This window comes from Dipodomys merriami, unplaced genomic scaffold (assembly GCF_024711535.1).
Source record: "Dipodomys merriami isolate MVZ:Mamm:240054 unplaced genomic scaffold, mDipMer1.0.p SCAF_62, whole genome shotgun sequence".
Taxonomy (NCBI): Eukaryota; Metazoa; Chordata; class Mammalia; order Rodentia; family Heteromyidae; genus Dipodomys; species Dipodomys merriami.
In genome coordinates, this window is record NW_027206202.1 from 4,164,820 (window position 1) to 4,184,973 (window position 20,154).

A 20,154-nucleotide genomic window follows, 5' to 3' on the forward strand; every position below is an offset into this window, starting at 1 on the left:
CAATACAATGAACGCGGATACGAAGTCAGTTATATACTACTCGGAGCCCCAGAAGGCCAATCAGCGTGAACGCTCCACACATCTCCACACGTGGTTTTTCAAAGCTACCTTTGGTTTTTGGAAAAACCAGTATGGAAGTCAATATACACCGAATGCATTGAACAACAGCTGCTTGTATTAAAAGTGTCAGACAACATCAGCTTACCCCTGGCAAGTTAGAGCAGGATTTAAAGTCATACACTGAAATACAAACACAGGTTGTAGCCTAGAGCTCCCGCGGGGAGGAGCAGGAGCGCCGAGGGGAAGAAAAGGCCAGTCCAGGCTGTGGCGAGAGAGGTTCTCACTGGGTGACAGAGGTATGAGAGTTAACACTAGTACACTGTCAAGTCATTAAGCTTCATGTTCCATGGTCTCCTGCGGAGGCTGGAGATGGGCACAAATGGTGGCAGGGTGAAGTCACAGAAAAGCTTTGAGCAACAAGATCCCAAAGGCGCTCAAAGAGGGCAGGAAGGAGCAAGCTACAGGTTCCCGTTGTTCTCACATTATTTCAGGGTGAAAGTGTGGATAAGTTCAGAGAAAAAGGTTCAAATAGTTGCTTTAGAATTTTAATCGGTTGATCTACGAGAACCCTCATACATGGCAACTTTGAAACTTTTGTTATAAAAAAGAGCCTACAAATAAACTCACAAAGAAGAGACAATTCATGGTGAGCAGCCAAAAAGTCATGGTTTATTATATCTGAAGAGATTTCATAATTCAAACACAACCAAACTGTACATTTTACAATCACATTCTATTTGTAAACAGTTAAAAGCCACTGACTTCTCCTGCCTCCTAGGACAGCAACAGTTAAGAATCAAGGCAATGAATGATGGCAAACTGGATCTGTAAAAGTTTTACCCTTGTTTAGTCCTGTCTTTGACTAAGCAAGCATTAGAATACCATTTGTGGGCAAAAAAGGGGAAGGGGTGGGGAGGGGACTTAAAATGGTGTAACTCGTTAGTTTGCAACAACATTTAAAATTCTCTTTATACAACAAACAACAGCTGTAAGCCCAATAACTTGGATACAGTATGCATAGTTACTGATTTCAGCTTTAAGGTACAACAGTTAAACGTTAACACAGTCACAAGAGGGCAGAAACAGAGCCACTTGATGGGGTCACAAAAAATGATTACTTACTGATTATTAGCAAACCATCATCACTCACTAATAAAAAGACAGCGTCTGAAAGCAGAATGCCAAACTCCAGCTTTAAGCAGGTTTTTTTTTTGTTTTTTGTCTTTTTTTTTTTTTCTTTTTGGCAGAGAAAAATCCTTTAACAGAGCAATACGTAATATCAGTGCTAAAAGTTGGGTGGTTTCTTTTTTTTTCCTATAAGAAACTACAAGGAAAAAAAAATTTTTTTATATATATATTTTTTTAAACTGGGGAACTGGTTTTCCTGAGAACCATGCTCTTTGATTTAGGACAGGAATAGAAAACAAAAGAACATGGCCAAATGCTGCTCCTTTTTTTTTTTTTTTTTTTTTCCCAGAGATAGAAAGCATCTTTTAAATCATCCTCCATTTTTTTTGTCTTTTAAATTTTTTTTAAATGATGGAAGAGTAAACATTTTTTTTTTCTCAAAAAACAAACAAAAAAATCTGTAAACAAGAAGGTCCACGGCGGGAACCTTCAAAACAAAATGGAAAAGCCTATTCAAAGTGCAGGGCCCGGCCTGGGAGGCAGGTGGGCTGCAAGTCACAGCTGTGGCCACAGTTTTTCAAACTGCAGAGTGAAATTCTTTAGTTTTACAACATGAAAAAACTGGTGCAATACTTTCATCACTAACACTACGTCAGCATCCGCACTTGATCTCGGAAAAGTCCACCACACCACGGAAGGTAGGCAACATCAAGGCATAGTAGAGCGCGCACTACGAACGTCCTTGAGTAAACATTTACACCCGGACGGCCGCCCCACCGCGCGGGGGCCGCCGCCCAGTGCAAAGGTAAAAGCTCATACATTATCAGCCAGAAAATGGTTTAGCAAAAAAAAAAAAAAAAAAAAAAAAAAAAGGAAAACTAAGAAGAAAGAAAACAAGGGAGAGGTGAAGTGAGGGGGTCCTAAAAAAGGAGAAAGAATCCAAAGGCTAAACATGATGAATGCACGCGTGAGCTCACGCCACGCGGTCTAGCATGTATGGCGCTATTTGGGAGTGTAAATAGATAGATACCTTTCACATTATAATATTGGCCTGCATGATTCAAGTATTCAACTGATATGTTTTGGGGAAATCAAAGTGGAAAATGTGCAGAAAGTAGCTGTTCCCACAGTGGCCCCTGGCTGCAGGCGGCGAGCCCAGTTAGTGCCCCTTTCTTTCGTATCTTGAGGTCACAGATTGCGTGCACACCCACGTCACATGGACTCTCCACCCCCACCCAGGTGGTCAACAGAAAGAAAAGCGTTAATGGGGGATGGGCTGCTAATTCCCCGGGGGTCGCTGCTGCTCGGAGGCGCCCACAGGCTTGTGGCGTAGTGCGGGGTCCCCCAGAGGGAAGTGCCGTGAAGGTCTCCACAGTTAGCTCCCGACAGCGCAGCACCATTCCAGTGATTGAGGTCGGTCCGGCTGGAGAATGCGTGGGAGCAGTCGAGAGAGCCCAGCCGGCTCTGGCTGGACCCAAGCGACTGCCAGCCGGGAGAAGGGGTCAGAGACTGACTTTGTGCAAAGAAACGACTGATCTCCTCTTCACTGGCAAACTCAGCAAGAATAGTAGTGTTCCCCAGTACACACCTGGGGGGAAGCAGAGCTGTGTAAGGACCCTGGGCGCCGCCCAGGACCAAAAGTGGAGTGGGGGGCTCTTGCCAGGGAACTGGGGTTCCCTCCCTCCCAAGACCACATGCTGTCACGGCAGGTATCAGTCTGCCCCTGCAGGAAATGGAAGGGCTTTTCTAGAGTCTTTAGAAATGGTTTGAAGCCGGGTGCAGGTGGCTCACACCTATAATCCTAGCTACCCAGGAGGCTGCGATCTGAGGATCTTGGTTCAAAGCCAGCCCGGGGAAGGAAAAGTCCGTGAGACTCTTCTCTCCAATAAACCACTAGAAAACCGCTGTGGCTCAAGTGGTAGAGCGCTTGCCTTGAGCTGAAGAGTGCAAGGACAGCGCCCAGGCCCCGTGACCAACAACAACAAAAAATGGTTTGCAGCTGGGCAGCGGTGCCGCATGCCTGCGACCCTAGCTCCTGGGAGTGGGAGGGTCGTGGCTAGAGGTCAGAATGTCCATGAAACCCCATCTCAGTGGAGGAAGCTGGACACGCCGGCCCACGCCTGCTGTGGCAGCTGCAATGGAAAGCGTGCAACAGGCAATGTGAGTGGTCCACTCACATTGCCTGGGGAAGAAATGAGACCCCAGCTCAAAAACAAACAGTGCAAAAACAGCCTGGAGGGATGGCTCAGCAGTGGGGAGTGAGTTCAAATCCCAGTACTCGCTGCCAGAAAAAAGAGAAAAACAAAAAGGGACCAGGTCCTCTCGCCCCCCATCCCGCCCCACCCCCGGCAGCCCGTGGCAACACTTACATGTGCAGAGACTTTTGTGCCTTCACTACCTCTTCTTTTGAACTGTAGCGGACCAGAGCATTTCCGTGGGGGAGGTTCAGGTGGAATGTTATCAGCGGGCCATGCTGCATGCACAGGGTTCGCAGAGTTGAGCCGTCGATCTACAAGAGCAGCAGGGGAGGCATGAGCGCCAGGCAGAGTGCACCTCCGCTCCCCCCGCCGGGCCCAGGCCTCTGTGTCTCTTGACTCCCGCACACTCTCCTCACCCCAACTCTTCAGCTACTGCTGTCTTTGCTGGGGTGTCAGGTGTTTTCTCCTGCACCCGGAGGACAGGACCTGTCAGGGGTTCTGGCAGGGGGGCAGAGGCTAGGAGGGTGCTAGAACCTAAAAGCACAGGCCAGCTTTCCCCTGTATCAGTCATGTGAATGCTCCCCAAACCTCAGAGCCCAGACTCCATGATTTTGGTTGTTCCTCTGTAAGCCGGTGTGGGAGCTGCGGCATCAGACCTGGGCCTCGGAATGCAGCCCTCGGCCCCAGCTCCTTCCCAACCCCCACATCACGGTCCGCCTCCTTACCTGAGGTGTAAGGTTTTTCAGAACAAGCCAATTTGTTATTCTCCCTGAGCTGCTCTCACCCCAGCTGGAACCTGCGTGAAAAGAAACCCAATCAGCTTGCCAGGATGGTGGCCAAGGGACCCTCACTCAAAGGCTCCACCCGCTCTGCAGGTGTTTTCTCCTACTCTGGCCTCAGCCAGGAACCAGCTCTACACCGGGGCATGGCTCAGTGCTCAGGAGAGCCACCCAAAGCCACCCCTTGGGCATCTTGCCATTTCTGAGGCCGAGACGGCGGTGTCCTGCTGTCCTTGCACCTTGCACAGGAGACACAGTTGATGACATGCATGCCCCTTGCTGTGTGGAGCTCTGGGGACTAAGAACCTACCATTACTTTTTTGTTTCTATGCTGGTCCTGGGGCTTGAACTCAGGGCCTGGGCACTGTCCCTAAACTTCTTTTTGCTCATGGCTAGTGCTCTACCACTTGACCACAGCGCCACTTCTGGCTTTTTCTGAGTAGTTTATTGGAGATGAGAGTCTCAGGGACCCTCCTGCAGGACTGGCTTCACACTGCAATCCTCACATCTCAGCCTCCTGAGTAGCTAGGACTATAGGTGTGAGCTACCAGCACCCGGCTTTGCCATTACTTTTACCTAGCAGTTACCACAGGATCCCCCATCTTTCCTTCCCAATCCTTCCAAGGCAGCACTTTTCTTAGTAAAGGGACTTGGAAACATGCTCAGGACCCCTCTCCTCATGAAAAGCTGCTCACTTGACACTCTGGTCTGTGCCTGTTGGCCCCCTAAGAATAACAGCATCCACTTTCACTCCCAAATGTTTCTATTTAAGTGTACAGGCCAAGCTGCCACTCAAACAAGCCCAGCTCTCCAAGGCTTGACCTGGTAGGTGATGGCTGTTGGCCACACAGCGGTCTGCTACCCGAGCAGAATGTGACCAGGCCCTTCTTCTGAGAAGGAATCCCCATTCCATTAACTTTGTCAGGTCTAAATGTAAATGTTAAGCCCCCAGAGATGTGGTTACTGCCAAAGACAGCAATGCACACAACTGATCCCCTTGGGGGCAGGGGGTGGGTAAGGGGTTGGGAGGGTAGGGGAGGAGACACAAGAGTTTACTGTTTAGGTTCCTGTTGGTATTCAGCATATAAAGCACCCAAGCCACCTGGATGGAGTCCGTTCTCCTACCTGGGGTATATCTGGCATCAGAATTCCCCCATCCTCCTCCTACACGAAGGGGAGAGTTATCCCACGTAGACAAGGGTGGCTTCTGACCAGTCAGTCCCGGAGGCGGGCGGGATGGAGCAGTGATGCTTTTAGGTGGCAGAGGGACCTTCCACAGCTCATGAGCCAGAGATGTGTTTGTAACTGAACCAGGAGACCACGTCAATTTGGAATCACTATTTCTGGCTACTCAAAGGAGAAAGGGGGAAAAAAAGCAGAGAGGGAGAGGATATGAAGAGAGATTTTAAATACCAATAACATCCATTGCCCATAAAGAGCAAATCCAACAGAAAGAAACTATGAAAACAACCATAAGGGAAAAACACTGCTAAAATCGAACTGTTGGAAGAAGAAAAACCACCCAAAGGAAACCCAGTCCTTTCCTCAAAGCACTGGCTACATACTTATTTGGCAGGGAGTTTCAGCACCTGAGACTCTTAGGACACAGTTCAAAACTCTAATCAAAATCAAAACAAAACAAAACAAATCACAGGTATAATCTAGCTATTTTTTTTTTTTTTTTTTTTTTTTTTTTTTTTTTTTTTGTCGGTCGTGGGGCTTGAACTCTGGGCCTGGGCGTTGTCCCTCAGCTCTTCAGCTCAAGGCGAGCGCTCTACCACTTGAGCTACAGCGCCACTTCCGGTTTTTCTGGTGGTTTATTGGAGATAGGAGTCTCACGGTCTTTCTTGCCCGGGCTGGCTTTGAACCGCGATCCTCAGATCTCAGCCTCCTGAGTAGCTAGGATTACAGGCGTGAGCCACCAGCGCCCGGCCTTGGTATTTTCTTTTTTTTTTTTTTTTTTTTTTTTGTCGGATAATCTAGCTATTGAGGAAGCTGAGATTTAAGGATCACAGTCTAAAGCCAGAAGTGGAGCTGTGGCTCAAGTGGTCAAAGTGCCAACTGAGAGTTAAAAACAACAACAACAACAACAGGGGGCTGGGAAAGTGGCTGGGTGGTAGAGTGCTTGCCTTGCATGCATGAGGCCCTGGGTTCAATTCTTCAGCACCACATAAGCAGAAAAAGCCGGAACTGGCACTGTTGCTCAACTGGTAGAGCGCTAGCTCAGCTGCTGAAGAGCTGAGGGACAGGACAGTGCCTAGTCCCAGAGTTTAGGTCCCTCAACTGACAAAACAAGACAAAACAAAAAAACAAAAACAAAAAACAAAAAAACAAGGGAAATCGTAAGGCTCTGAGCAGAAGCTCCCCATAACCCAAAAAGGAAAAGACAGCTACCCATGCACACCCCCTCTGAGCAGTGGGGTGTAGGAGTGGCAGTCAACAGCATGACAAACAACCCTGGGATGAGAGCTGTGCATCTTCTAGCACTGTTAGCAAAGTCTGTGGCATGAAAACAAAGCCAGTGTTCTGTCAAGTGCGATGGCAAGTTAAGGTGGGCCACACAGGTTATCACTGGGCCGGCACAGTGCTGGGCACACTGACAGACATCTGAACTGCCTTCGCTCAACCTGCCACCATCTCTGTAGCAATTCAAACCTCCTGCTGGGACTGGAAATAAAAAAAAAACAACTAGAAGATCCTCAGGCATGTGACTAAGGAACTGCTTTGGGTGATGCAGCATTGAGCTAGGGAGCCAAGGCAGCTCCCCAGTGGTGAGAGCTGCGTGGGTGGGAGGAGATTGCTGGGCTCAGTACACTCAAAAAGAAAAACAAACACCACTTCCTCAGGAAGGGGCTGGTGGTGTGGTTCAGGTGGTACAGTACCTGCCCAGCAAGTGCAAGTGACTGAGGAGCTCAAGCCTCAGTACTACCAAAAGAGGACAACCTTCCCCAAGATCCCCGCAGCTTTCTAACTCCCTGGAAAGGAGACGCTAGGGGAGAAGCGGACAGGGAAGCCCACCTGAAGTGCTTTGTGCTGTACTGCTGAGGGGAACATTGTAGTTGGAGGCACGAATGGATGACCAGGCACTAGTTGAAGGCAGCGTGGTGTTCAAGGATGAGGATGACCCTGCACGGGAGAAGAGGCCGGTCAGCACCAGTTGGAGACACTGTATCTGAGAATCAGCAAAGGCAGCCAGGCAAATCAGACTAACATCACGCCACAAGGGGAGCCGACGGTGCTCCGACCAGCTTCCTGCTGGCCTTCAGAAGCAGACCATGAGCGCACTAGCTGTTAACATTACATCTTGGCTCAGAGCAGTAGCTTCCTCCTGCTCCCTGTTTTCATGTGACTGATGAGAATATGCTGGCACGAGGAGGTGCACAACCAGGCAGACACCAGCGCTCCTGGCCACTATGGGCTCTGAAGGAAGGCTGCTCTTGCTGATCCCACCTCCTGCCACAGAACTACAGTGCCAGGTCTTCCAGGCACCTGGCCATGCACACCACTGGCCTTCTCAAGTATGCTGTGCCCTGAGATTCCCAAGCCTAGTCTTTCTCCCCGTTTTGAACCTGCTGGGTCACGATTCTGCTAACAACAGCTCCCTGACTGTTCCTCTCAGCCCATCATGCTCATCACTACCACATGACACCTTTCCACTCAATCAACGCCTCAATGGAGTACTTCCCGTCATATCCAGTCTGCCCTCCGCCTCCGCCTCCCTCCTCACAACCTCCTGTAACTCAATCCATTATTTTCTGTGGAAGGTGTAGTTTTAACCACCTCCATGGCCACTTCAGAATGCAGATTCTTTACTACCATTATGATGTGGAAACACTTGTCTTCCATTACATATTTAATGTAAAATGCTGGCTGCCAGCTGGGCAACAGTGGCTCATTCCTGTAATCCTAGCGACTCAGGAGGCTGAGATCTGAGGATCATGGTTCAAAGCCAGCCCAGGCAGGAAAGGCCGTGAGACTCTGATCGCCAATTAAGCACCAGGAAACTGGAAGTGGTGCTGTGGCTCAAGTGGTTGAGCACTAGCCTTGAGCTGAAGAGTGCAGGGACAGCACCTAGGCCCAGAGTTCAAGTACTACGACCGACAACAACAACAAAAAGTTGGCTGCCTTATGTCACATAATTACATTTTACATAAAATTACGGTTACTATTCCAAAAATTGCTCTTACATTTCTTTCAGTGCAGAACCATGGACAAAATATGTATAATGCCTTGAGATAGAAAACAGCCACATGGTGCTAAGTGGGGGGTTTACTGGAGACACCTCTAGAAAGCCAGCACTGATCCTAAAAGTGACCATGGCTCCAGTCTCTCAGCAAAGACAGATGGGTTCCTGCAGAGAAAGGCCCAAGACAGCGGAGCCAAGCCCCTACAAAAATACTGACAACAAACACCTGATCACTTGGTTCTCCCTTCTCCTGAACAAGTGTAATAAGCCCGTAGGGTGTTAAAATGCTGAAGTCATTTATGGAAAAGCCAAGAATTCTGCTTTCCTAAAGCTCAAAGTTTCACCCGACTTTGAGTTATTCCTAAAGCATGCACTGGCTGTCATTCCCACTCACCACTGTTCCTGTCCCTGAGGTGGTCGACTTCCCGCACAGTATTAATTGAAAGATTGTTTATGACACTGCCAGGAGTGACGTAAGGGTCAGTTTCGGGGTCAATGTTTGGATAACCTTTCCATGGTTCACCAGGGCGAAATTCTGGAAGTGGAAATTTAAAATTAGTTCAAGGTTAATCATCATTTATAGATTCATTATTAAATATCCCCAACTCCTTAGTATTCCTAAAAATGTTATGCAAAAAGTTCATGCAATTCTCAACTATTTTCTAATTTATAGTAATGCAAACAGCATAAATTAAGCTATTTTCCACAAATAACTTTCGAGTTCTTACAAATGAATCCATCAGTAGATAGATAGATACACATTTTTTTTTTTTTTTTGGTCAGTTGTGGGGCTTGAACTCTGGGGCACTGTCCCTGTGCTCTTCAGCTCAAGGTGAGCACTCTACCACTTGAGCCACCGCACTACTTCCAGTTTTCTGGTGGTTTATTGGAGATAAGAGTCTCAAGGACTTTCCTGCCCAGGCTGGCTTTGAACCGTGATCCTCAGATTATAGGCGTGAGCCACCGGCACCCAGCTAAAAATGCTTTTTAAAGCAAAACAGATCCCAGCAGGAAAAAGCAGGCCACAGGTTCATTTCTGGTGATTGCTTATAGCACAGATGGTGGGGATAATGGCTCAGGGCTTTTGATGACACCCTGTCCTGTCCCCCGTTGCTCCCAACCCCACCCCAGCGGAATCGTTCTACCTGCCCTGCTCACAGGCACCAGGAACCGCTAGGCACACTATCAATCTGCTTTCACTCTTCTTTCCCATCATTATTTCTGCCCTCCTTATCAGAAGGGATCAATCTAATCACACAAAACCAAGCTACATCACTAGAAATCCACATGTGACAAACTTGAATGGAAACACAGACTTGTGAGAGAGCCTACAGATGCTACCATCTTACCTGGTGGCCAATTAACACTGCTAGAGCCATTAGGCGATTTGGCACGTGGCCAGCCATCTCCTATTGAACCCGGAGGACTGGCTGGTGAAGTACTGCTGTTCATAAAGTCATAGGGAACAAATGGAGACTCTTCCAGCCTGAAACCACTTGAAATAGCACCTGCACAGGGAAAGATGATAGTGACACATAAGAAAACACTATCTGTAGGACATGGTACACATGTGTGACCCAAGCTATTCAGGAGGTACAGGGAGATGGATCGCAGCCTGAGGCTAGCTCTGGGCAAAAGCCAGAGGCCCTATGTGAAAAACAACCTAGAGCAAAAGGAATGAGACCTAACCTAATTGATAGAGCACTAAGCTTGAGTTCAACTGCTCCCCTCAATATATCTACACATGTACCACCAAACTTACTTTAGTTTCTCAAACACAGTAAGAAAGCTTCGATGAGGTATGTGGGTTCCCAGCTGCTTTGTCAATGATGTGAAGATGCAGAAGGGAGCAGTGTGCTCTTGGACAGAACCTCATCACTTTTAACTCTATTACATGTCAGGAGTCTAATATTTTACTTGAAGAATGCTTAAATATGTTCAAGTGGATTTCATTTCAAGGACACAAAGATCACAGCCACTGAAAAGTGAGTCTGTATTTTGTCCTAAACAGAAAACAGGGGCAGTGAATTCTTTGTTGGAGAGTCAAGTTTTTGGATTTAAATAAGGAATCGAGCAGGAAGACAAAGGATTGTGGCAAAGAAAAAACAATGGTGGGCTGGGAAGGTGGCTCAGTGGTAGAGTGCTTGCCTCGCATGCATGAGGCTCTGGGTTCCATTACTCAGCAGCACATTGACAGAAAAAGCCTGAAGTGGCACTGTGGCTCAAGTGGTAGAGCTGAGGGACAGCGCCCAGGCCCAGAGTTCAAGCCCCACAACCGACCAAAAAACGAAGAAGAAGGGGGGAGGGGGGAGGGGGGAGGAGGAGGGGGAGGAGGGGGGAGGAGGAGGAGGAGGAGGAGGAGGTGGTGGTGGTGGTAGAGGAGGAAAAGACAACAATGATCACAAGTGATAAAGAAGTGTATTTAAGCAACTAGGAACCTGTGATGGAGTGAACAACAATCCTTCTTTTCTTTTGGTCAGTAGTGGGGCTTGAACTAAGAGCCTGGATGCTGTCCCTAAGCTTTTTTGCTCAAAGCTAGGGTCCTACCACTTTGAGCCATAGTGCCACTTCCAGTATTTTTCAGGTGTTTAAATGGAGATTAGTCTTACAGACTTTCATGAGTAGCTAGAATTATAGGCATAAGTCACTGGTGTCTGCAGGTTTATCACTTTTTTTTTCTTTCGTCGGTTGTAGGGCTTGAACTCTGGGCCTAAGTGCTGTCCCTCAGCTCTTCAGCTCAAGGCAAGTGCTCTACCACTTGAGCTACAGCACCACTTCTGGTTTTCTGGTGGTTTACTGGAGATAAAGAGTTTCACGGACTTTCCTGCCCAGGCTGGCTTTGAACCACGATCCTCAGATCTCAGCCTCCTGAGTGGCTAGGATTACAGGTGTGAGCCACCAGTGCCCAGCTTAGGTTTATCACTTTTAAGAGAAGGAGTAATTTTAAATGCAATGCATACCATGTTTGCTGGAGTTCTGATCCAAAGATGTGTTCACAGAAATGCTGTCCACTGTAGTCCACTTCCTTAGTCTTGACTGCGGCTCTTTAATACTGTTCACATCCATATTTACATTCAAGTTTGAGTTCAAGCCTTCAACATTAAAAAAAAAAATCATGAAATTTAGAATTTTCCGTCTGGTGCCACACTTATATTTTCTAGAAACAATGTAGCTAACTTAATATTCCTTGAACAAATATTATCCTGCAAATGTCGCAGTCAGACAATAAAGGCAGGCAAGCAGAAAAGACCCTCTGTGCTCCTAGCTGAGGCCAGCACATCATTGCGGAGAGGCACCCGTTCTAAGTTATCAGAGGGCATCTCATACAGATAGCTCTAGAATGTTCTGCAGTCCTGGGCTTTCAAATTCTAAGTGTTAATGCTCTGATCATGTTACATATAGAAAAATGATTTCTCCACATAACTACTTTTTGGCCAGTCCTGGGGCTTGAACTCAGGGCTTGGGCACTGTTCCTGAGCTTCCTTTAGCTCAAGGCTGGTACTCCACCACTTGAGCCACAGCACTACTTCCAGCCTTTTCTGAGTAGCCAGCTCAGGCTGGCTTCAAAACACAAGCCCCAGAGTAGCTCCTGAGTAGCTAGAATTACAGGTGGGAGCCACTGGTGCCCAGCTTGAGAAAAGTTTTGTTTTGTTTTGCCAGTCAGTTCTAGGGCTTGAAGTCTGGGCCTGGGCTTTGTCCGTGAGCTTCTTCTACTACTCAAGGTTAGCGTTCTACCATTTGAGCCACAGCTCCACTTCTGATCTCCTCAGCCTCCTGAGTAGCTAGGATTACAGGCTTGATGAGGCACTGGCATCTGAGGAAGAAGTTTTAAAGGGGTCTAACTATGAAGTTTGTAAGTGTAATCCTAATACAGTCTACCTATTCAGATATCTTACATGATCACTCATATATAGTTGTTTCTAAAGGAACAATCTCTGTTTTTGAAACACACAGATGGGCTTAATGGAGGTGAGGGCATGGTGACTCTGAAGAGGAGCAGTAGCTGGATGAGGTGGCCTAAACCCACCTATAGGAAAGTTGCTGAAAGCATTGATTGGTGATGGCCCTTTTTGCAGCTCCGGTGTAGTGTGGGGCATGACATTGTCGAGGAAAGACTTCATGGCTGGCTGATGGAGTGATTGCTGCTGGGATGGCGGAGTCTGTTGCTTCACCAACAGGTTGGGATCCAGCTGGCGAGACTGCTGCATCATTTGCTGTTGCACACTGAGAGGCCGACTCTGAAAAAAAGAAAAAAAAATTAGGGGAAAGTCTTTACAGATAGACAGCCACGAACTTCTCCCTCCTCAGTTTATTTCCTTTTTAGCAGAAAGGTAAACGATGACAGTGTGAGAGTTAAGATAATTCATAGGCAAACAGCAGATTTAATAAACACTCTCTTGATTAGATTTTAGTAAAATGCCACTTTAACAAATGACAGCACCGCAAACAGAAGGGTCTGACGCACCTGCTGTTCTTGCTGCTGCCGGTTACCAGAAGGCACGCTTCTCTGACTCTGCGCCCTTTGTTGCTGCGCTAACAATCGCTGGAGGAGGCAGAAAAGGGTAGTCATTATCATCTAGATACCATTCTGTACTTCAGAATGGCTATAGGGAATGGACCCACAGAGCTGCAGTGATAAACCCTGCCTCTTCTAGAATAACCTCTTCCTCCGAGTCTAGCTTCTAATCATTGTGCAAAAAATGCACTCTTAAGTTCAGTCTGCAGCACTCTGGTGGAACCCAGGGCCTTGGCACATGTTACACAGGCACTCTACTCACCTCTCTAGCCCTCAATTTAAACATTCAATTCTGCAGGATCATGGTAACCCAACCACTACCCCAGACATGACCAGATATCCTCTCTAAGCTTTCTGCTCTTCTCTTAGAACTCCACACCCGTCCCTGGACCTTGTCTGCCTCCTGGAACAGGGGGTAAAGGCAGATGTGCTACAACAATGCCTACTTTACTACAGTACTGTAACTTCCTGCACTTCAGTCCATTCAGTGAGTGTGACCACATTCTTCTACTCACCTGTAACTGGGAGATCTGAGAAAGCTGGTTTAGCTGGGAGAGCTGGTTCAGCATGGCTACCTGCTGAGGGCCAAAGAGCGGGTTCAGGCCACCGTTGTTTGGTGCATACTTCAGCAATGAAACTGGAACCTGAGGATCACAATGGCTACATTAACACTGTTGATGAAGTAACTCACACAAGCTAGATGTGCTACGTATTTTAATTAAGACAGCAATGAAAGTAGTAAACTACTGTCCATTGAGGGGCTATGGTCCTTCTAACTGCCTTACTAATGACTGTTATTTGGGATAAGTAAAAATGATAAATCTTAAAAGACAGCAAATTTTCTTTTGCTGTTGGTCTTTCTTCCAAAATGTTTTGGATTTGGTGCATCTCGAAGAATCCAATAAATATGACGATGTCTGACTGGTCCTCACTCAAAACTGCCCAAGGCTCTTCTCCAGGGCTTGAAAGCTCATTTACCTGAGGGGAGAGTAATGGAGGAGGCACTTGAGCACGGAGATTAGGCTGAGATGAACTAAGAGGTTGTGCTGGAGGCTGCTGCATGCCCCGGGGTTGTGCTGCTGTGTTTCCAACACCAAACATACTGGGATTGCCATTCTAGAAAGCACATCAAAGTAACAGGGGAAGCCTTTAAGGACATATATCTCACCACCAGATTACACTACTGACTTAAAAACAGTAACAAGAGATCTTATTACGAATATAAATCATTTAACAGAGAGCCTAAAATACACGTCTGGACTTACCTGTCTAACAGAATTCAAGTTTTGCATACCCAGCCCTGCTATGGAGCCAAGGGCCTGGTTAGGTAGTGCACTATTTGAAGGGGGAAGCTTCATGCTTTGACTGGACATAAACTGCATGTTTTGGGATTCATCTGCTACAATGCCATCCTGATTGGACAGACAGAAAGATGTGCAACACCAGCCAAGTAAACAAGTGGAAGGGAGAAATCATTGCAGGAACAGAAGTCACATGACATTCCAGCATCAACAGGAAACAGGTAGAAAACAGAAGAGATCGTATTAGTGTTAATTCTAGAGTACAGAAAAAGAGCCAAACACATTTTATGGGTTTAAGAAGGAAACACGAATGCAACCCTTATGCTAATAAATTGAGACAATAAAGGGGACAACGATCTACAGATAAATTTCATAGGACTTGGCACTGGATTAATCTATTTTATAGAAAATAACTCTAAACAGTAATGTAAAAATCACGCTATTCTGAGTACTGATTTATTAGTCACAGAGATAAAAGAAGGGGGAAAAACTCTTACCTTATCAAAGTAAGGACTGCGCTCCATGGAAGACTCTTTGGAAATCTGAGGCCGAGAACTAGTGCCTTTCCCGACCGTCCGATTGTAATCACCAAGATTGAGGCTATGCTTATCTATCTCCATCCGTTTGTCTTGTAACATTCCTAATAAGTGCAGGAGACCGTCATCAGTAGGAAGACAACTGGTTTTACATGAATGTACACTGAAAGCACAGTACTCAACTTCCCTGAATGACTGAAATGACTTCTGCTTTGATGCTGACATACGAAAACACATTTGCATTTCATAAATCTTGCACTATTCATGGATGGAACTGCGTTTGTAGCAATATTATTATCTTTTAAACCAATGGATGTGAAAATAGACCAGTAAACACAGTGGCTAACAATCATCACACTTTCTTTTGTGCTGATACTGAAGCCTGATCTCAGGGCCTTGTGCTCTCACAAAGCTTTTACATCTCAGCTGTGCTCTATCATTTGAATTACACCTTGAGTTCCACCATCTCTCCTTCTTTCTTTCTTTTTTGGTCAGTCATGGGGCTTGAACTCTGGCCCTGGGCACTGTCCCTCAGCTCTTCAGCTCAAGGCTAGTGCTCTACCACTTGAGCCACAGCACCCTTTCCAGTTTTCTGGTGGTTTATTGGAGATTAGAGTCTCATGGCCTTTCCTGCCCGGGCTGGCTTTGAACCATGACCCTCAGCTCTCAGCTTCCTCAGTAGCTAGGATTATAGGCTGGAGCCACCAGTGTCTGGCTTTTCTTAAGTAACATAATACATTTTCTGTCACCTCTAATCTGCTCAGTCTTAAAAAAAGCATTTTCTACTATCAAGTAACAAAAACAAAAAACACATAGGAAAATCCCCCCACCCTTTATGTGCAGTAAGTTAATGCTTGTAACTTGCTGCTATTGTCTCTATTTAACAGATGGGGGAGCTAGAGCCCAGACAGGGTAATGTCTTCCCCAAGACCTCTTCTCCAAGACTTCCTATGCTGACTGGCCCGCAATGATTATGACATCTCTTAGATTATCCTCTACCTCATCTTCTTTGTTAAGATATGGCCAGCCCTTGAACCACCATCCTATCTCAAGAAATCTTTTACAAGCCAGGCGCTGGTGGCTCACGCCTGTAATCCTAGCTACTCAGGAGGCTGAGATCTGAGGATCGCGGTTCAAAGCCAGCCTGGGCAAGAAAGACCGTGAGACTCCTATCTCCAATAAACCACCAGAAAACCGGAAGTGGCGCTGTAGCTCAAGTGGTAGAGCGCTCGCCTTGAGCTGAAGAGCTAAGGGACAACACCCAGGCCCAGAGTTCAAGCCCTACGACCGACAAAAAGAAAAAAAAGAAATCTTTTACAAGTGGCCAGATACCAGGCCAGGCTGGTCTTTCTCCTCTATCCCTGAGTCCATTGTCTCAAGCACTTGCAATATTGAGCAGCAAGACTGATGTGGTTAGTATACTATCTTGGTCTTGTTAGTATACTACCTTGGTCTCTGACCTTTACAAACTTGCTTTCCTTAGATTTTTACTCACGATCAAGGTATCAGTGATGAGCCATCTCGCTCCGAGTGATACCCTTCCCAGAGACAAAAGTCTAGCTCCTTCACACCTCAATTCAGTGTCTGACTGCTGGCTGGAACATGTCCACTTCAGGGCTCTCTGTCACTTCTAACAAAGAAGCTCACCTCCTTCTACTGCAATCTTTTTATTTTCTCAGCCCTCAAAGTCACCCATGGTTTCATTCCAACCACTACTCTGAGATGTCTGATATCACCAAAGTATGTACCCTGTATTTACCCTCATTCCAGGCAAGTGGAAAAGAATTTTAACAAGGAGGGGAAAAAAATTCTTTAAGTTACATATATATATATGTATATATATATATATTTTTTTTTTGGGGGGGGGGGTTCCGGTCATGGGGCCTGAACTCTGGGCTTGGGCACTGTCCCTCAGCTTTTCAGCTCAAGGCTAGCACTCTACCACTTGAGCCACAGTGCCACTTCCGGCTTTTTTCTTTTTGCTTATGTGGTGCTGAGGAATTGAACCCAGGGCCTCATGCATGCAAGGCAAGCACTCTGCCGCTGAGCCACCTTCCCAGCCTCTAAGTTACATATATTTTTGAATGCCATTAGATTTCATGAAGTAATGTCTCAGCAGGGACCTGAGCAGTCCATTCTTAGCACACATGAGAACTCCCTGGAGCACCAATACTTGACTGCTTTCTCTCAGTTAACAGTATTCACTGTAAACCCATGCTAGTTAGTTTGCATATTTGGAAAATCCCATCACTGAATAATTCCCTTAACCAAATCCAACCAGTTGTTCTTACAGGTCTCTCCATACTGTTGAAATTATGATTCATGATTTACATTACTTTTGCTTATACAAATAATGTTAAAAAGAAAAGGTCTTACATCTTCTCCACAAACTATTTCTATCCCTTCCAAAGCTGACGGGGGGGGGGGGGGGGGTGATCAATGCACAACTGGGCTCCTTAGACACTGATGCCTCTAAGCTCACTCCTACAACCATTCATCCTCTTTCAAAACTCTGCTCACTTTACTTCTGAAGAATTACTCTAGCCTGTTCTGCTTCTCTCAGGATCATTTCTTATGTGTCATTACTCCCTAGGACTCTGTTTTTGATTCATTGCTCTATAGCCATCTGGTTACTCTAGTCCTTTGACTAGTTAATGGCAGTCGCCTTCCCAGCTCTACCTACACCCTGGGCTCTACATCTAGATTTGACTGCTGTTTACTGGACATTACCACATGGTTTTTATAGCAACTTCAAACTCAGAATCTTGGTAGGAAACCTACTTTTTTTCAGCTGTTCTTATCTCAGATACCCCATGAACACGTGTCTTGACCACTTTGCCAGCAGAGAGTGTTGGAGAGGCAGTGTGGGTAGAAAGGCCGGGCTTTCCAACCCAGGGCTCACTTGCAGGTTTTGGTGGCTGGAGTGATTAGCAAACACTCTTTACCAGCCTCTCCAGGGTCTGAATGGCTGGCAGCACTCAGTGGCTAGCTTCTTCCATATCTCAAAGTGGTTTAGCAGTGTCTCTGCTGAGCTACCTATCCATCAATAGCACTTTCTTTCATCTTAAAAGGCAGGTTTCAGGCTGGAAGTGTGGCTTAGTGGGAGAGTGCTTGCCTAGCATGCATGAAGCCCTGGATCTGATTCCTTACTACCATATAAACAGAAAAAACTGGAAGTGGCACTGTGGCTAGTGGTAGAGTGCTAGCCTTGAGTAAAAGAAGCTCAGGGACAGTGCCCAGGCCCTGAGTTCAAGCCCCAGAACTAGCAAAAAAAAAAAAGAAATTTCCAGCAAGTTTTACCAGTAACATATCACAACAACTTTTCTGCCATTCAACAAGCCATGGAGGCAGATTTTTGTTGTTGTTGTTGGTTGTGGGGCTTGAACTCTCTATACCTGGTAATACCGAAAGGTGATCACAGACTGTGGTGACATTGTCAGGAATAGCAGCTCACTTAAAACACACTGGAAAGCACAGGAGCCAGGCCTCCTGCTCTGGGTCAGGGTAGTTTCACTACCGTCCTGTCAATGATATGCTCATTCACCACTAACAAACAAAGTCAAGCAGATTAGTATTTTCTCACCCCCAGAAAGGTCCATCTTATTGCTCTGTACATTTTCTTCTGGTGAGTCTCTCTGAAGAAAAAGCAACATGTTAGCAGACAATCAATGAAAACAAACAATACACTCTATTTTATTATCTGAAATCCAGGTGAATCATAAAGCTTTGTCCATTTTATAGTCATGCACACTTTTTGTGGTACTAGGGTTTGAACACAGGGCCTCCTGCTTGTTAGGCAGGTGTTCTACCACTTGAACCACACATTGTCTCCAAATTTTTGTGTGTGCGTACTGGTCCTGGGGCTTGAACTCAGGCCTGGGTGCCGTCCCTGAGCCTTTCTGGCTCTAAGCTAGCACTCTACAACTTGAGCCATTCATCCACTTTTGGCTTTTTGGTGGTTAACTGAAGAGTCTTATAGACTTTCCTGCCTGGGCTGGCTTTGAACCATGATCCTCAGATCTCAGTCTCCTAAACTGTATTACAGCTATGAGCCACAAGTGCCCAGAGCTCAGGGGGAGAAAAGAGAGATATGCTCAAAAAATTTTAGCTGTGTTTTCAATAAAATTTCAATAAATTACAAATAAGAATGGACCAGTTTTCCTCAACTTCAATCATGTGTTAAGGACTCAAAGATGAAAAATAAGGGCTGGAAAGATGGCTTCAGTGGTAAGAGTGCTTGCCTTGCATGCATGAGGCCCTGGGTTCGATTCCTCAGCACCACATAAGCAGAAAAAAGCTGGAAGTGGTGCTGTGGCTCAAGTGGTAGAGTGCTAGCTCTGAGCTGAAGAGCTGAGGGACAGTGCCCAGGCCCAGAGTTCAAGCTCCATCACTGACAAAAAAAAAAAAAAAAAAAAAAAAAGATGAAAAATAATCTTCATCTTTGAAAAAAGGAAAAGAAAAGAAAAGAAACATAAATTATGGACTACCAGTGAACAAGGTAGGGACTAACAGTAAAACATACTTACCGAAAAACTGATGTTCGAGAACTGTTTAACAAACGGATTTATCCATGCTTCTTCTTGTTTGTTTCCACCTTTCATCATTCCCTTTATAAAATAAAAGTAGAAAGATGCCATGGCCATTTCTATTTATCTGGGTATAGTAACGGATTAATATAAAACTTCAAGACAATTCCCAACTGATTTTTAGCCAATAATTTCTCCTCCAACCAACTCTTATTAGAGTTTACAATTTTAAAAATCAACATTTGATTTTCAACTTCCTTTGCTCCAATCCTCTGGTATAGCTGTAATGTATAGAGAAATCTCTAAGGCAAGCAGTCAGAAGGGAAAGACAGAAGCAAAGGGCCTCAACAACTACAAAAAAAGGGGGGAGGATCCTCTACATAATGGAGAACTTTCAGGAAGTTCTTAATTGACAAGTGGGTTGTGTGTTCAATTATTTATTGTAATTTGGATCTTTGAAATTGTCATAACAAAGTAGAAAATAATGATTATGTCCAAGTTAGTCCTAAGAAATCAATTTAACCCATAGCTAAATTATGATATGTGCATTGTATTGTAAAAACAAACAAACAAACAAAACCCTCTGTGTTTCCAGATGAAAAAGCAGTAAAAATGACATCTTGTGTGGCCTGGTGGCTCTCTGTGGCTGGCTGGACATGGATGGCACAGAAGCCGCCTGAGCTCAGAGGTGACAGTGAAGGCTCTCGTGGCCGTCTCAGTAGACGGGGAGGCAGGAGGCCTCGAGGCCTGGGGCTCTCCTTCACATGGCCAGCACAGGACCACTCTCCATTTGTCTTGGCTCCTTTTCCCATTGCTACTATCTGTTCCTTCTGACTGTGAGACAGAACACAGCTTCATATCCCCCGCTAAATGCAGGTCTCTAAAGCAAGCGCCTAACCCTCCTCTGAGGTTGCTAACGCTATC

The 20,154-nt window shown here is 46.0% G+C and overlaps 1 protein-coding gene across 7 annotated transcripts in view; it reads right to left on the reverse strand.

Moving 5' to 3' along the window:
• Positions 1 to 700: 700 nt before the first annotated feature.
• Tnrc6a (trinucleotide repeat containing adaptor 6A) overlaps positions 701 to 20,154 on the reverse strand; it is an 85,526-nt gene continuing 66,072 nt past the window's right edge. For 6 of the 7 annotated variants that reach the window (XM_070004312.1, XM_070004307.1, XM_070004311.1 and 3 more), the window contains 16 exons: positions 19,231 to 19,311; positions 18,288 to 18,339; positions 14,666 to 14,808; positions 14,133 to 14,279; positions 13,846 to 13,983; positions 13,383 to 13,511; positions 12,817 to 12,894; positions 12,379 to 12,589; positions 11,312 to 11,443; positions 9,701 to 9,859; positions 8,746 to 8,886; positions 7,184 to 7,291; positions 5,291 to 5,512; positions 4,112 to 4,182; positions 3,558 to 3,697; positions 701 to 2,776 (listed from right to left, as the gene is read on the reverse strand). In XM_070004312.1, coding sequence (XP_069860413.1) covers positions 2,401 to 2,776; positions 3,558 to 3,697; positions 4,112 to 4,182; positions 5,291 to 5,512; positions 7,184 to 7,291; positions 8,746 to 8,886; positions 9,701 to 9,859; positions 11,312 to 11,443; positions 12,379 to 12,589; positions 12,817 to 12,894; positions 13,383 to 13,511; positions 13,846 to 13,983; positions 14,133 to 14,279; positions 14,666 to 14,808; positions 18,288 to 18,339; positions 19,231 to 19,311 — 2,328 coding nt within the window. In that variant the 3' untranslated portion in view covers positions 701 to 2,400. The remainder of the gene's footprint in view (positions 2,777 to 3,557; positions 3,698 to 4,111; positions 4,183 to 5,290; positions 5,513 to 7,183; positions 7,292 to 8,745; positions 8,887 to 9,700; positions 9,860 to 11,311; positions 11,444 to 12,378; positions 12,590 to 12,816; positions 12,895 to 13,382; positions 13,512 to 13,845; positions 13,984 to 14,132; positions 14,280 to 14,665; positions 14,809 to 18,287; positions 18,340 to 19,230; positions 19,312 to 20,154) is intronic. The other variant, XM_070004310.1, reaches the window with a different exon arrangement.